The 15,153-nt window shown below is 37.8% G+C and overlaps 3 protein-coding genes across 5 annotated transcripts; all 3 read left to right on the forward strand.

Moving 5' to 3' along the window:
• Positions 1–214: 214 nt before the first annotated feature.
• Positions 215–6,008, forward strand: BRIZ2 (zinc finger (C3HC4-type RING finger) family protein). The gene is made up of 12 exons (XM_021952153.2): positions 215–531; positions 1,181–1,296; positions 1,394–1,502; positions 1,651–1,765; positions 1,874–1,971; positions 3,415–3,521; positions 3,651–3,885; positions 3,986–4,039; positions 4,146–4,283; positions 4,421–4,485; positions 5,185–5,239; positions 5,403–6,008. Exons 1-12 carry the CDS (start codon positions 289–291, stop codon positions 5,529–5,531), a joined length of 1,464 nt encoding a protein of 487 aa, XP_021807845.2. The 5' UTR covers positions 215–288; the 3' UTR covers positions 5,532–6,008.
• A 147-nt stretch (positions 6,009–6,155) lies between these two features.
• On the forward strand, positions 6,156–9,075 carry LOC110748754 (RNI-like superfamily protein). Of its 3 annotated transcripts, XM_021948700.2 has the most exons (3): positions 6,156–6,547; positions 6,679–6,711; positions 7,393–9,075. In XM_021948700.2, the coding sequence occupies exon 3, from the start codon at positions 7,433–7,435 to the stop codon at positions 8,837–8,839; it is 1,407 nt and encodes a 468-aa protein (XP_021804392.1). In that variant the 5' UTR covers positions 6,156–6,547; positions 6,679–6,711; positions 7,393–7,432; the 3' UTR covers positions 8,840–9,075. The 3 variants fall into 3 exon arrangements, with proteins under 3 accessions (XP_021804392.1, XP_088107360.1, XP_021804394.1); XM_088251234.1 differs by having other exon boundaries at positions 6,679–9,075; XM_021948702.2 differs by lacking the exon at positions 6,679–6,711.
• A 1,491-nt stretch (positions 9,076–10,566) lies between these two features.
• On the forward strand, positions 10,567–14,028 carry WIN1 (HOPW1-1-interacting 1). Its single transcript, XM_021952133.2, has 3 exons — positions 10,567–11,281; positions 12,639–13,073; positions 13,355–14,028. Exons 1-3 carry the CDS (start codon positions 10,895–10,897, stop codon positions 13,886–13,888), a joined length of 1,356 nt encoding a protein of 451 aa, XP_021807825.1. The 5' UTR covers positions 10,567–10,894; the 3' UTR covers positions 13,889–14,028.
• Positions 14,029–15,153: the final 1,125 nt, after the last annotated feature.

A 15,153-nucleotide genomic window follows, 5' to 3' on the forward strand; every position in this document is an offset into this window, starting at 1 on the left:
TTCCCCGTAATTTAGAGTAGATTAAAATAGAATATGGTTTGTATAAGAAAGGATATGAATAATAATAAAATTAATTAAGCAAAGAAGGATAATAAAAAAAATTATAAGGTACAAAAAACAAGCTCTAAACTTTTGAGAAAAAAAAAACATTTAATTTTACATGTAACACATTAAAAAAATCTAAGAAAAAATCTATATATAGATTGGACTCCAGACTACATATATAGATAGAGCGCCAGCCCAAAAATCTCCCGCTAAACTGAAGACTCTGTCATCTCTATTACTTCCATGTCACCGAGTTCGAGCACGGCACATGCCGGAGCCTCGCCCGGCGAGGTTTTCAGGTCGCAGCCGGTCATTATCTCTGGCGATCCCAGTGACTCCTCATATTCGTCGTCTTCCTCAATCTCCAACATCACGCAGGCCTTTCCTTTCTCTTCTGGAAACCCTAGAATCGAAGAGACCAGAGGCATCATGCTTCTCTACCGCGATGACGCCGACGTCGTTTCCACCTCGCCCTCTCACCTCCCCGTAAGCTCATTTCCTTTCATTTCATTTCATCTTGACTGCTCGTTCCGTTGTGTCTTTCGATGTGCTAAGTAATGTTTCGGCCCTAAACTTAGTAAAATTAAAGTGTTAATATCAAATTTAGGGGAATGTTTTGCATTTTCAATTCAATGAAAAAAATGCATGGAAATTGGTAGAATTGGGCGTTTACTGGATTTGTGTTCGTCAATTATGAAGCAAAATTTAAGGAAATTTTAACAGTAAATAAAATGTTTCTCAGCATCCAGTAATGTGGAGATGATTTGCGAAGAAAATGATAGGAAAATAGTTTAAGTAGCACTTATGTTAAAGTTTCTTTAACAATACAAAACATATTCTTGTCCTGTGAACTCCATATTTTGACGACTACAGAGAGCATTAAAAAGATCCCTTTCTAGGGAGGTTATTATTGAAGGGACCAAACTTGTTCCTTTCTAAGAATTGATTTTTTGGCTAGTCAAAGTCTAAATTGATTTTCCCTTGTTCAAGAGGTGTTGAACTTCGGTAACCTCTTCCAACAAATTTATTGTTCCAGAGTCTTTAAAAATGTTAAAGTTTGTTAGATGTAATTGAAGAACCTGGGGTAAAACAAAAACGACAATGCAAGATTGATGTGGATGTCCACTTTATGTAGGTTGGAAGGAAGCCACTTGTTTGTGTGCTTGGAGTGCCGAATCACATGACATATGCAGACTTTTGCCAGTTTTGTGGTTCATTCATTCAGCATATTTTGGAGATGCGGATTGTCAGGTTTCATCTTTGAAAGTATTGTCATTTCTGGTCCTGTATTTCCTTTTGTTGTGTTGTTGAATTTCATCTTGATTTTATTTTCTTGTTTGTGGTTTAGGAATGATGGAATGGAAGATCGTTACAGCATTTTGATTAGGTTTGATAGTCAGGACTCCACAGATGATTTTTACAAGCATTTCAATGGAAGTCGATTTTCGTCGCTTGAGGTTTTCTCCACTAACTCCATACTCTATACCTATAGACATTAGATACATAGACTCTTGACTTGGGAGGACTTGTACAAATTTTCAACGGTTACAACAGTTTTAAGCTTTTATTGTTGTCATCCTATTTATTATCTGGGATTTAATATAGGTGGAGGCTTGTCGCATTCTCTTCACGGTAGATGTTCAATACACTGGTTCAATAGAACATGCACAGGCATCATCGGGAAGCTCAACTGAGCAGCCATCATGTCCAGTCTGTCTTGGTATGCACTTATCTATTGGAAAATATAAGTTGTATATTTATGGTTTACTTTTTGTTTTTCCTTGTGTCTTTAATGTTTGGAGATTTCTTACTTAACCTTATTTTACAGAGAGACTAGACCAAGATATGGGTGGAATTCTCACGACTATCTGCAATCATTCTTTCCATTGTTCTTGCATTTCAAAATGGACGGATTCTTCTTGTCCTGTAAGTAATTTTTGCAAGTGTTTCAACTTTTTTCTCCCTTTAGATTTGTGTATATGTGTATATGTGTGTGAACAGGCATAAATGCATGTACAAGACCATGTTCAGAAGTTAGCTCACTAAATTGATTGGACTCCTTTTTTTTTTCCTTCCCTCTCCCTAGCATGCTCTATCACATGCTTGTTTCTAATATTGTGAGACTCGGGCACCACCTTATGTACAAAGTGATGGAACTCAATCAAAGTGATTGGACTCTAGCATTGTGTTTGATTCATGGAAGTGGAGAAAGATGTCTGTATCCAAATCTCCTCTCCCAGGGTAGTTGGACCAACACTAGGTCACCTGTTGCAACTAGTTGTTTCTTCAAAAGGACTGTAATTGGTGAAAATTTAATCTATGGATCTTAAAGGGGTAGTTTCCAGCTGAAAATAGGACAATCTACTAATGTAGACAATAGTCCATCATATTGCTTTTGGATGAAACGGTTTCTATCTTCGAAGAAAAATATGTTTTTTTTCTTTCTTTTTCTGCACAGCAGCAGTACTGTAGTAGACATGACAGCCATGCTAATGGGAAAATTTGTCTTTGTATTAGTGCCTCTGTAATTAGGCTATCTTTTTTCAGGTCATCTACCCTCTTCAATCTTCTTTACTAAAAGAAAAAACTTAGACCTGCCCACCCTGATTTCACATCTAGAATTGCTTTTGTTGCATCAGACTGTGAACAGTCAAGGAAAAAATCAATTAAGTAATATAGTAGGAAAGTTATAACATACAAACTTGAATTTCAAGGTCATGCATGAATTCTTTGGGAGTTTATCCGTTTATATCACAATATCAATTTTCCACCTGTGCTGGGTGTTTATTCCCCACTTATGGTTTAGCCCTCGTATTATTGATAAATGATTAAGCAAGAAGTGCAGAGGGGATGGAGGCCAAGTACGTGGTTACAAAGAATCATTCACAAAAATCAAAGGGGAGACTAGTGACAGTATAAGAGAGCAAAACATGAACGAAAGGAAAACATGACACTAAGACCCTATAATTCAAAGTTTGAACAGAGCTTAAAAAGAAACCAAAGCCATGATAGAGCAGTTAAAGCCAAAAAAAGAAAGCACGTTAAGGAAACTCTCATATTCTAATGCATTGTCATAATACCTAGTATAAATTTTCTCATTTGTGATAAATAAACCGTACAAATGTGCTTATTGACGGAATACATCTAAGTTCTTTGCATGCGTAAGAGGTGGTGAACCTAGGTTACCAGTTCTCTTTGGTCAACCTGTGGTTAAGCTGCAGTCTATGATTTGGCTACAGCTTTTGTTCTTCAAATTTGTTACGTTCACTTTCCTGCTAGCGTAAGCTAGGTTGCGGCTAAAGAGTTGCAAATGACTTTGCAAGGTAGGTCCTTAATATTCATTGACTTGTCTACCACATGTTATGTCAGGTATGTCGATATTGTCAGCAGCAGCCTGAAAAGTCTAACTGTTTTGTTTGCCAAACTTCTGAGAATTTGTGGATGTGTGTTATCTGTGGCTTTGTTGGCTGTGGGAGGTATATTATTTTCCATGAGACCATTTAATTCTTATTTTTCTTATCACTTTTGTGGGAAAAAAAATCTCTCCCTCTCTCTGTATGCATCTTTATCATACTCTGTTGCATACTCTGAAATATTTGGTGTAGGTATAAAGAAGGACATGCCATAAGACATTGGAAAGATACAGAACATTGTTATTCTCTTGAATTGGAAACGCAGCGTGTGTGGGATTATGCTGGAGACAATTATGTTCACCGCCTAATTCAATCTAAAACTGATGGGAAATTGGTTGAATTGAATTCACCGTATAATGAGTGTGGAAGTTGCGAATGTGTAGATTCTGGATTCAGTGAGGCCCTTTTGAACAGTAAAGTAGAAGCGGTAATAAGTTTACCCTTCATGTTACTTGATAAAGACAGTAACATTGCTATTATGTTATTTGTAGTTTGCATTTCTCACATTTTTGTAACATTATCTGCAGATTGTTAACGAGTACAATGAACTGCTTGCTACTCAACTTGAGAACCAAAAAGTGGTAAGATCATTCTTCTTATTATTTGCTGAAATAGTTTACTATTTAAACTTGTTTGAGCTTGACATGTAATGTTACATTGCACCCGTAATTGCTATGTGGATTGCAGTATTTTGAATTGTTACTGCAAGAAGTTAAAGAAGAAACTGAAAGAGAAATTTCTAATGCTGTTGAGAAGGCTGTACCACTAAAGAAAATGCAGGCCAAGCTGGACAGATGTGTAAAAGAGAAGAAATTTCTTGATGATGTAAGTGTTAACTCTTGTGCTTCTAGAGTAGCTGGTTGAGAAACTCATGTCCTTCTAATTGGGCCACACTTTAGAGTTTGGTATGAGTTATCACCTAGCCAGTAACTATCTAAAGATCTTTTTGCTTCTACATGCAGCTTAATGAAAACCTTTTAAAGAATCAGGAGATTTGGAAAGCAAAGATACTTGAAGCTGAAGAGAGGTATTGGTTTCTCCCTTTCTTTCTTGTTTTCTGAATTTTATTTTCTACATCATCCTAAGTTCATTGACTTGATGTGATAGTAAGTAATTGTATTGATTTGTTTTTACGTTAACCTAAGTGGACACAGATCATCAACTTCAAGCTAATTTTTTCTCTTTGGATTTTATGCCTTATTGTCATCAATAAGGAACAAAAAACTTTCGCATGGTTGGATGTCCTACCGATTTGACTTATACCACCAAGGTTTAAGATTATGGCAATATCAAAATGGAGACGTGGCAAATATTTGAGATGTATCCACTATTAGATGTCTGATCACTTAGGCTTTCTTGTTGCGGTGTACAAATTTTTTTTGGCACTTGTTAAGAGCTTATATAGATTGTAATCCCTTGACCCACTCTTTAAGATTATGCAAATTTTTCCCTTGAAAAGTTGCTCTATTTGTATCATGCTAAAGTAGTCTATGCAACAATTTAAAAAATTAAAAAATTAATCATAAAAAAAAACAATTGATTTATTTATCATTTCCTCATTAAAATGAAATTACCATTTGCTCTTGATTTGTTTTGTTTTGTTTTGTTTTTAACGTTTATAAGAATCTTGTTGAACCATTTTTGTAGATGTTGCAATATAGTGTAAATTTATTTGGTTGTTTTTCTGCTATTATTGCCTAACTGGTCCTAATTCTTGTACTTTCAGGGAGAAAAAGACTTTGAAACTAAAGGATGATAAAATTAGCGACTTAGAAGAGCAGGTGATATAAGATTGTCATTCTTCCTTTCCTTTCACAGAGAGAGGGAAAGAAATTTCATAATAGACAATTTTTAAACCCCGATACCTTCGTATCTGGCTGGCCTTAATATTTAAGCATCCGTGTAAACTAAGGAATTCCTTTGTTAATTTACACCTTTTTGCAGCTTAGGGATTTGATGCTTTATCTTGAGACTGGGAAGACAGTGGAGCAGCCATCGATATCAAATGAAATAAAGGATGGCACTGCCTTGCCAGCATCGATAGAGTTGTCGCGGCCATCAAGTAGCAAATGATATTAAGGACACCACAGTCTCTCTTCAGAAGTTTTCAATGAATGTATGGAAGAGGGCTCAAAGACTAATAACAGGAGGAGGAGAAGCTAAGTTGATGGATGGTTCCCCTCTTGTACTGCTCCTTGAGCTCGTTCTGATTCATCTCGGGTGCCTGTTTGGTTTTTTTTTTTTCGCGGTTGCCAAGTTGTGTATGGTAAGGGGTTATGAGTTGCAAAATTATGGTAATGCTTGATGGTTGTTGAGAATTTATGCATTCAAACCCCCCTAGGTGATGATGATGGATGGTAAAGGGGCGGATACTTGTAAAGATGCTCAAGGTTGTGTAAAAAATGTGTATATTCATATATCATCCAGGGTGGACTCCAAAGCTAGCAGTCGCACATCCCAAAATAATTTTGCATTGCTAAAGTGTAAAAAGCTCTTGAGCAAAACATTTTAAATGCCTAAACTACTTATTCCTGATTTTTCTTTCTTAGAGATGATACTGGGTCAAAGTAGTAAAATCAACTCTTGCAACACCGTTATTTGATTCTTTCAATAACTTATATATATATATATATATATATATATATATATATATATATTTTTTTTTTATGGGATAAGACTTTAATGTCTGGACTCTGGAGTTCCCATGGAGTCCGGAACACACACTTGTTGTCATTGTCTATCCCTTTTCACATGAAAAATGTTTTCTTTATACAAGTGACATTGGGATACGAGGTGATAACTGTTACCGTTAATTTTACCACCTGAACCATTCAGATCTATCTGACACTCTAGGATCTATCTAACACTCTATGATCGTGTGACCAACCTCAGAGGATTTAGATCTTCAAATAGATACATCTCCACTTCGCAATTAATGTCAAATAAAGGTTCCTATACCAACTGAAAAATGAAACACAAATAAATTTGGCATTTTCATAATATCCATCTTCCTCGCCCTTCCTTAATCCTGATCATCATCATCATCATCATCATCATCGTCTTGTCTCTCTGCTCCTGTTCAAATTATGGTATGATTTTTCATGTTTCTGTGCTTTGGCTTCAGCTTTCGACATTATAGCTCTGGGCTGTTTGTCATTTCATCTCTTAATTTCCTTTGAGATTAACTATATCTGATTACCTTTGTTATTGTGGTATGCAGTTTGGTTATTATAGGGATTGGCATGATCAACGGGTAATTGTCAATTTTAATTCTTTTGATTTGTGAAAATTTTGTGGGTTGGTTGTTTTTGGTCTAATGGGAAATGGTGTTTCTTCAATTTCTTTGGATCAAATAGTGGAATTATTATTATTTTTTCTTTTCTTTCTATGGGTTTCCTGAATTATAGGAAATCACTAATTTGTAGGATAGGCCCTCATTTTTGGGTGATGATAGCTTTCTTTATCCTTTCGTGGTTAATTTGATTTCTTTCGGTTGTTTTCTTATTCCTTATTTAGCAAGTGGCCTTTTGGTTTTCTTGGGATTTTATTCTTGAGTTTGTAAATTCTAAGGAGGATACTGAAAGCTTCATTTCATACCATAGAATTGTTAGTTTTATGTAATTTCATAACAGAAACTGTCGTAAAGAACCTAGTTTTGTTGGTATCTGTGCTTTATCGGAATGGCTTCCTTGACGGTAAGGGTGTCTTGATGGAGAGCTTGCATTTTCCTTTCCGGTTCATGAAAAGAGGGTGGCTGCACATGTGAGAAAGTCTCGTGACACTCATTACTGTTTATTCAAGTGTTTAGAACAACGATATCGAGTTGTTTTAAACAGCATCTCTTAAGCTTTTATTGTGAATATTCTTGTTCCAAGTTCCGATTTTCCCATAATCAGACTAAAACTTCTCGTATTGGCTTTTGTTGTAATCTCAGGTGGTGCTAGTCTATTCTCAATAAAGGAAATTACAGAATTATGATGGATTGTTTGCCGGACCAGTTAGTATGGGAGATCTTGAGCAGGGTTAAGAAAACCACTGATAGAAACTCTTTGTCTTTGGTGTGTAAACGCCTGCACGGATTGGATAATGAACAGAGACAATCTCTTCGGGTTGGTTGTGGATTAGACCCTGCAAATGAAGCTTTGACTTCTCTCTGCAGTAGGTTTTCCAACTTGACAAAGGTAGAGATAACTTACGCTGGTTGGATGTCCAAACTAGGAAAGCAGTTGGATGACGAAGGGCTTCTTATTCTTTCCAATTGCTGCCCTTCTATGGTTGATCTCACATTAAGCTACTGCACGTTCATCACTGATTTGGGCCTTGGTAACTTGTCTTCTTGCTCAAAACTTTCAGCTTTGAAGTTGAATTTCACAACAAGAATTACTGGCTGTGGCATATTATCTCTTGTTGCGGGCTGCAAAGTTCTCACTATCCTCCACCTTGTACGATGTCTAAATGTTAGCAGTTTTGAGTGGCTTGAATATCTTGGAAAGCTTGAAACACTTGAAGATCTCTCAATTAAGAATTGTAGAGCTATTGGGGAGGGTGATTTGATTAAGCTAGGTTCTAGTTGGAAAAAACTAAAATGCTTGCAATTTGAGGTAGATGTGAATTACAGATATATGAAAGTTTATGATCGTTCAGCTGTGGATCGCTGGCAAAAGCAGTGGGTCGCATGTGAGAACATGGTGGAACTTAGCTTGGTAAATTGTATCATCAGCCCTGGGAGGGGGCTTGCTTGTGTGCTGGGGAAGTGCAAGAATTTGGAGAAGATTCACTTGGACAAGTGTGTTGGGGTAAGGGACTCTGACATCATAGGCTTAGCCCAAAAATCAAAAAATCTCCGCTCCATTTTCCTTCGAGTTCCATCAGATTTCTCACTTCCTCTTCTGATGAATAATCCACTGAGATTAACCGATGAATGTCTAAAAGCTGTGGCTCAGAACTGTTCGGTGCTTGAATCTGTCAGGATATCGTATTCTGATGGGGATTTCCCTTCATTTTCCTCATTTACATTGGATGGAATCCTTAGTTTGATTCAGAAGTGCCCTTTGCGGGAACTTGCTTTTGACCAAGTGTATTCCTTTAACGATGTTGGAATGGAAGCTCTTTGCTTGGCTCAGTATCTTGAGACCTTGGAGCTGGTCAGATGCCAAGAGATAAGCGACGAGGGGCTGCAGCTTGTGGGGCAGTTTCCCCGGTTGTCCATTCTGCGTTTAATCAAGTGTTTAGGGGTTTCTGATGATGGGTTAAAGCCACTTGTAGGGTCATACAAATTGGAATTGTTGGCTGTGGAAGATTGTCCTCAAATTTCTGAAAGAGGAGTTCTGGGAGCTGCAAAGTCTGTATCTTTCAGACAAGACTTGTCATGGCTGTACTGAAAACTTGTGACTAGATCAGGTAAAAGCAGTATCAAGGGCTTGTTTGGTTTCTGCAGCTTTTCATTTATCCAGTTGTTGTATTAGGTTTAGATGGCTTACTGTAAGTAAACTATTGTGTTGTGAATGTTCTTTTTTTAAATTTAATTCAATGATCTGTAAGAATAAATAATTATATTGATTTATTTGCCTTCACTGATGACCACATAATGAAATGGCAATTGTGAGATTCATATTTATTTTTGCAAGCTTCTGATTCATTGAAACAGCTACCACAGTGCATGATAATGCTAAATTCATCTATAAGAGGAGTTTTTGTCAATTGCTGTCAGTGTAATGTCCATTATAGACCTATTCTAATAATAAATGAAAGAATTAATAATTCATTACTCATATCTGATCTCTCTTTTTAATTTTTTATGATCCTTTTCATTACAAAAACAATATATCAAGGATGATGATCCCTTACATTTCATGATTGAACAAACAAAAATTTTGACGTTACAACGTGTGTATAAGGACATTGCTTGCCTCCTTTCAGGAAAGAAGACATATTCTATACTTCCTACAAATAATAGTTTAACATATAAACAAAAATAATTTATCATAATCACAAAAACAAAATTTTATGCATGTATATCAAACTGTGAGTAGTAACAAAGTAGCAGGTTTCTCACATGAACTACAATAACCAAGTACGGATGTATTTGGTTTTTTTATAAACAAAGTAAAGATAAGGCTGTAAGAGCAGCTCCAGCGAGGAGCTGGGACACGGGCTGGGGGGAAAAAAAGAAAAAATGGTGTTCCAGCGGTGAGCCCAAGTCCGGGCAGGGAGTGGGTCCCAGCAAGTCGGGCTGGCCCGAAGGCCAGTTCAGCCCGAGGTCCCAAACGAGGGTTGCTGACGTCAGCAACAAATTTTTTTTAAAAAAATCGAAAAAAATAGAAAACAAAAACAAAAAAATTCAGATTTTTAAAAAATAAATACTTAGTCATATTTTTCACTTCCCACATCAAAAATCTTTTTAAAAATTTTTGTCCAAATTAATTATTGAGGTAAAAAAATTTGTGAAAAAAATAAAAAAATGAATTGTAATTACCCTTAGCCATGACAACGGGTGGAAACACAAAATATTATTTGCAAAGGCAACCACTATTCACGTGAATAGTGCCTGCCCTAACTCCCCCCTTACCATGGCTAAGGGCAAATGGGTGGAGTTGCTCTAAGAGCATTTCTACCCCAGCAACCTAGCCCAAGTAAAAGGCCCCCTAGGCCTCAAAAACCATTTCCAGCGATGCAATCCAGCCTAGGCAGATGGTGGGCTCCACTGAGCCTGGGTAGGGTCGAAAGCAAGAACAGCCCAAGCTGTTGCCTGAAGGCGATGACGTCAATGCTGATGTCATCAATGCAAAAAAAAATTTTAATAAAAAAATTCCAAATTTTTATTTTATTTTATACATAGCTAGCAATTTTTTATTTTTAATCACATATAAATAGTAATTGTCCTTGGATTGCCATGACAATGGATGGAAAAGCAAAATAAAAAAGGGTATGACACCATGAAAGGAAGTACTCTAAAAGGACGCGCACACTTTCTTGACCAACCGAATAAATAAGCCATGTCTCCGTAATTTGCATTTTTTGGTTAATGGTCCATACGAACTTAAACGTAAATGGAAATTCGACCACTCAGACAATGAGACGAATTAGTACCCGAATAAGACCCGCTCCTTGTCCCTTTTTCTCTCCCTCTCTCTCTCAAAACCAGACAAATACCATTTACTTTGAAAGCATAACGTTCAACTGAAAATTCCAGATGCCTGAGCTCAAAGTTATCAACCTGCTTAAGCCCCACGCCGCCTCATACGACGTCGCTTTCGTCCCCCTACATTCAAATTCCTTCGAATCAAATCATTATCCACCTCTCACTCATAATCACAAGCATCGGAATCAAATTTATTCCTCAATTATAACTTCGTCCCAATCTCCCCCTCTCCCAGAAACCGCTATATAAACCCGCGGTTCTATTTTCCAAAAACAAAACGAAGCGCACAATCAAAATGCTTTCTCTCCACCTTCTCAAACCCCCAATATTCGCCGGAGCGCGAAGCACTCGCGCCCCAGCCAATGCGGCCGCGCCACGTGCGTGCCTTAGCGTGGACGTGCGAGCGGCCGATCAATCGAAGCCAGGGGTGGCGGTGGGGAGCCAGGAGGTGATGGAGGCGGAGGGGAGGGTTCTGGTGGGGACGTACAAAAGGCCGCCCGTGGTGTTGTACAGTGGCAAAGGGTGTAAATTGTACGATCCTGAAGGGCGAGAGTATTTGGATTTGTATTCTGGGATTGCTGTGAACGCTCTTGGACACGGGGATCCTGATTGGATACGGGCTGTCACAGAGCAAGCACGTACGCTCACCCACGTCAGCAACGCCTACTATTCCATCCCTCAGGTCACAAATGAATTTTTCACTGCAATTATATATCTACTGTCATTTTTTTTATTAAGACCCAAAAAAGAAAAAAAAAATAGGGCCAACCTGTATACATAGGTTAAGCTATTTGCACATAAGTTTGAGTAGATGTGTCAAACAGGCCGGTCCGGTCCATTTAAATTCATGCCTTTAACGTATTTGTGCCGGATCCGGCAGGCTCATTTAATTTATCAGGTCGTACCGTGTTGGTCAATTTAGTAAAACTATTAATTCCAGCCAAGCCCAAAGTCCAAGTTCATATTGAAACAGGCCGGATCAAACTTGGGCCGTACTCAGGCCCAAGAACCAGCTCATTTAATTTGAAATTCTCTCTTTTCATTTTGGAAGCAGGGACTCTGTTAATTGCTAAGAAAATTTGAAACAATTCAAAATTCGAATAACAAGTTTATTGCGAAATAGCACTTAATAAAACAAAGGCTTTATTTAGTCAACCCAACAAGACAATTCGTGAAGGTAACCCACAACAGATATCACCATTATTTATTCTAATGCACCCCAAATCTAAACTTGTTCATCATCACCACCACCTAACAAGTTCATGAAATTCAATATTTACCCGAGATTACCCCTATAGAGCCTATGATAAACCTTTCCTGGAAAAAACACAAACAAACAAACAAATAAACAAGCATTTGGCTTCATTGAGCAGCAAATCGGCAAACCAAGGGAGGAAGAACCACTTGACCAAAAAAAAAAGGGAGGAAGAACCAAAAAGGAGGCATATTAACATCTTAGGGGGAAAAAAAGGGGGGGTAAAATTTAACCTTTCGTTGTGATCTTTGTATAATGATATACTAAAATAACTGCATAGTATTTGGCAACCGAGAAAAATGTGGGGAAATGAATAAGATAGTTGGTTTAGCTGCAACAAAGAAAAAGGCTACCTTTTGTTTACACAAAACACAATATACAATATAAAGCAGAGATTAAAACGGGCCATGATTGAAGCGGGCTCAGGCCAAGTCCGGCTCATGTCGGGCCACAGGTCGATCCAGTCTTTTGGACTTCATTTTTTGATTCCAGCTCGGCTTAAGCTTTCGTGCCATGCCGAGTACGGCTCATTAATATTTGTGCTTGTGCTATGCCGTGCCTCATTTAAACAGGCTGGACTCGTGCCGCGCTGGACCTGCCCGTCCCGTTTGACACATAAAGTAGATATCACTTTGTCAAAAAAAAAAAGGGGGCCAGCCAGAGGGCACTTTTTAATGACACACGCGTTTTGCTTTTATGTGCTATTGAAGCTACCATCGCTTGTAAATGTATTTTTATTCCTCGTGAAATTTGCTCACGAATATGGCAGTTGTTCTTACTTTAGGTGGAGCTAGCAAAACGTCTGGTGGCTTGCTCCTTTGCTGATCGTGTCTTTTTCTCCAACTCTGGCACAGAAGCAAATGAAGCTGCCATAAAATTTGCAAGAAAGTTTCAAAGATTCTCATTTCCTGAAAAGAAAGAGCCTGCAACAGAATTCATTTCTTTCACCAACAGCTTCCATGGGAGAACGATGGGAGCCGTTGCTTTGACGAGTAAGGAGCATTATCGGTCACCATTTGAGCCTGTCATGCCTGGAGTTACTTTCTTGGAGTATGGCGATATACAAGCTGCAACAAAACTAATTCATTCTGGCAAAATTGCTGCTGTGTTTCTTGAACCTCTCCAGGGCGAAGGTGGCATACTTAGCGCAACTAAAGAATTCTTGCAATCCTTGCGTGGTGCTTGTGACGATTCGGGGTCCCTACTGGTCTTTGATGAGGTAGGAACTTCAATGGAAAACTTCAGCTTGTCTCAATAATCATTTAAGTTGGTGCTCGGAGAAACTGGTACTTGTGAATATATGAAGCTAGTTTTAAGTCCCAAAAAACATGTCTAACTTAACTTCACTTTCTGATGAAGATTGCTATGGAAATTGTTGTTTATTTATATTTTCTAAATTAGTTTCTGATATTTCATATATGTATACTTTTGGGGATACATATCCTATCCTATTCTATTCTGATTCTGAAAAGCTCCTTCTGATGTTTTAACTACTCCCAGGTTCAATGCGGCTTAGGCCGAACTGGTTATCTCTGGGCACATGAAGCTTATGGTGTATTCCCAGACATAATGACGCTGGCCAAGCCTCTTGCAGGAGGGCTCCCCATAGGCGCTGTTTTAGTTACAGAAAAAGTCGCAGCTTCAATAAAATATGGAGAACATGGAAGCACATTTGCTGGAGGGCCGCTTATATGCAATGCCGCACTTTCTGTTTTGAACAAAATCTCAAAGACTGAGTTTCTATCCAGCGTCTCAAACAAAGGTCAGTACTTCAAAGAATTGTTAACAAAGAAGCTGGGAAAAAATCCACATGTGAGAGAAGTACGTGGTTCGGGACTTATCGTTGGGGTAGAGCTAGATGTTTCTGCTTCACCACTTGTCGATGCCTGTCGAAATTTGGGTCTTCTAATAATAACAGCAGGAAAAGGAAATGTTCTCAGGCTTGTGCCCCCTTTGATTATCTCTAAGCAAGAATTGGAGCATGCAGCTGAGGTCTTGCTTGAATGTTTGCCGGTCCTCGATGGCTCTAATTGAAGTTGAATTACCTATTACCATTTAGCTTCATGTATTTTTTTGTCGAAAATTTAGGTTTATATATGACATGTACATTATTGCTGGGTTTTATGCATGTCTCTGTTTTGCGCAGTCCGATCGTTAAGCTATGCATCTTTATATACGTAGAGCTATATGTAATGGTTATTATGGTGGTAGGTATTCTCATGAGGATTTACATCTTAGCTGTTAGATTTGGTATGGATGGATATGGTCCATCTCTTTGATTCTTATTTGTCAGAAACTAGTTCATAAGTACATAGTAATTACAAGCATGAACATTGAAATGATCAAATAGTCCCACAACACTACTAGAAAGACAAACACAAAAAGACACAGCTGCCAGCCACAACCCTAATTCAGCACATCAGCTCCTTCCCCTAATATCGCTTGTTATCTTTTTTCTTTTTTCTTTTTTTTATACTGAATATAACACTTGTATCTATTTTTTTTTTTTAAAACAAAGAAAAACAAAAAATCAGTGGGGGTATAGCACAATTTGTTGAGCTTCCACCTCCACCCATTAATTTGCACAAAGGTTCTAAACCCCCACGCACCCATTGAATATTTGTGTAAACCCCTTCCTCCAACCTCTTGTACTAAAAAAAGAAAAACCAATCACACGCACACCCCAGTACATGAGAAAGCAAATTTATACACAGAGGGTGTGGTGAGGGGCAAGTTAAAAAACAAACAACGGAGAATCCACTCCAACCCATATTGATGAGTTCTTATAGTCAACTTTAGAATATAAGTATGAACATGCATGAAGGAGCTGAAGTTGGTAATTTGCCACGATCAAAACTTATTGAAACTAATAATATTAGGCAAAATTTGATGTAGAATTTGGATATCAACATGCATGTAGAAACTATCCCAAAATTTCGAGTAAGATGTAACCGAACATCATTAATGGAACGAAACACAAAATGAAAGTGCAAGAGTACCATGGAGGAGAGAAGCTCTTACAATATCCAAAATTGGTATTCTTAAAGGAAGTTGAGAAGAGGGAAGAGAAGCAGAAGGAATCTCTTCCTCATTGGCTAGCCCAGCAACTAGCACAAGTAAAACTAATCCCATCATTATCTTCATAATTAGTGTCATCGTTTATAGTGTTTATATATATCCACCTCGTATACACCTACCAACAAGACAAAGCATAACATATGGGCTTTTTATTCCGCTACTACAATATTTAGCAATAGTCACTAATTTTTTTCGAACTAAATTAAGCCGACACATCGGAT

This window comes from Prunus avium, chromosome 3 (genome assembly GCF_965620075.1).
Source record: "Prunus avium chromosome 3, drPruAviu1.hap1.1, whole genome shotgun sequence".
NCBI classification, from domain to species: Eukaryota; Viridiplantae; Streptophyta; class Magnoliopsida; order Rosales; family Rosaceae; genus Prunus; species Prunus avium.

Excerpts from the sequence above, each read along its gene's own strand:
- BRIZ2 (XM_021952153.2), top strand. The coding sequence starts at position 289 with ATGTCACCGAGTTCGAGCACGGCACATGCCGGAGCCTCGCCCGGCGAG. Across the intron at positions 4,040-4,145 it reads AACTTGAGAACCAAAAAGTG|TATTTTGAATTGTTACTGCA; the intron begins GTAAGATCATTC and ends TGTGGATTGCAG. Across the intron at positions 5,240-5,402 it reads TTAGCGACTTAGAAGAGCAG|CTTAGGGATTTGATGCTTTA; the intron begins GTGATATAAGAT and ends ACCTTTTTGCAG.
- LOC110748754 (XM_088251234.1), top strand. The coding sequence starts at position 7,433 with ATGATGGATTGTTTGCCGGACCAGTTAGTATGGGAGATCTTGAGCAGG.
- WIN1 (XM_021952133.2), top strand. The coding sequence starts at position 10,895 with ATGCTTTCTCTCCACCTTCTCAAACCCCCAATATTCGCCGGAGCGCGA. Across the intron at positions 11,282-12,638 it reads CCTACTATTCCATCCCTCAG|GTGGAGCTAGCAAAACGTCT; the intron begins GTCACAAATGAA and ends TTCTTACTTTAG. Across the intron at positions 13,074-13,354 it reads CCCTACTGGTCTTTGATGAG|GTTCAATGCGGCTTAGGCCG; the intron begins GTAGGAACTTCA and ends AACTACTCCCAG.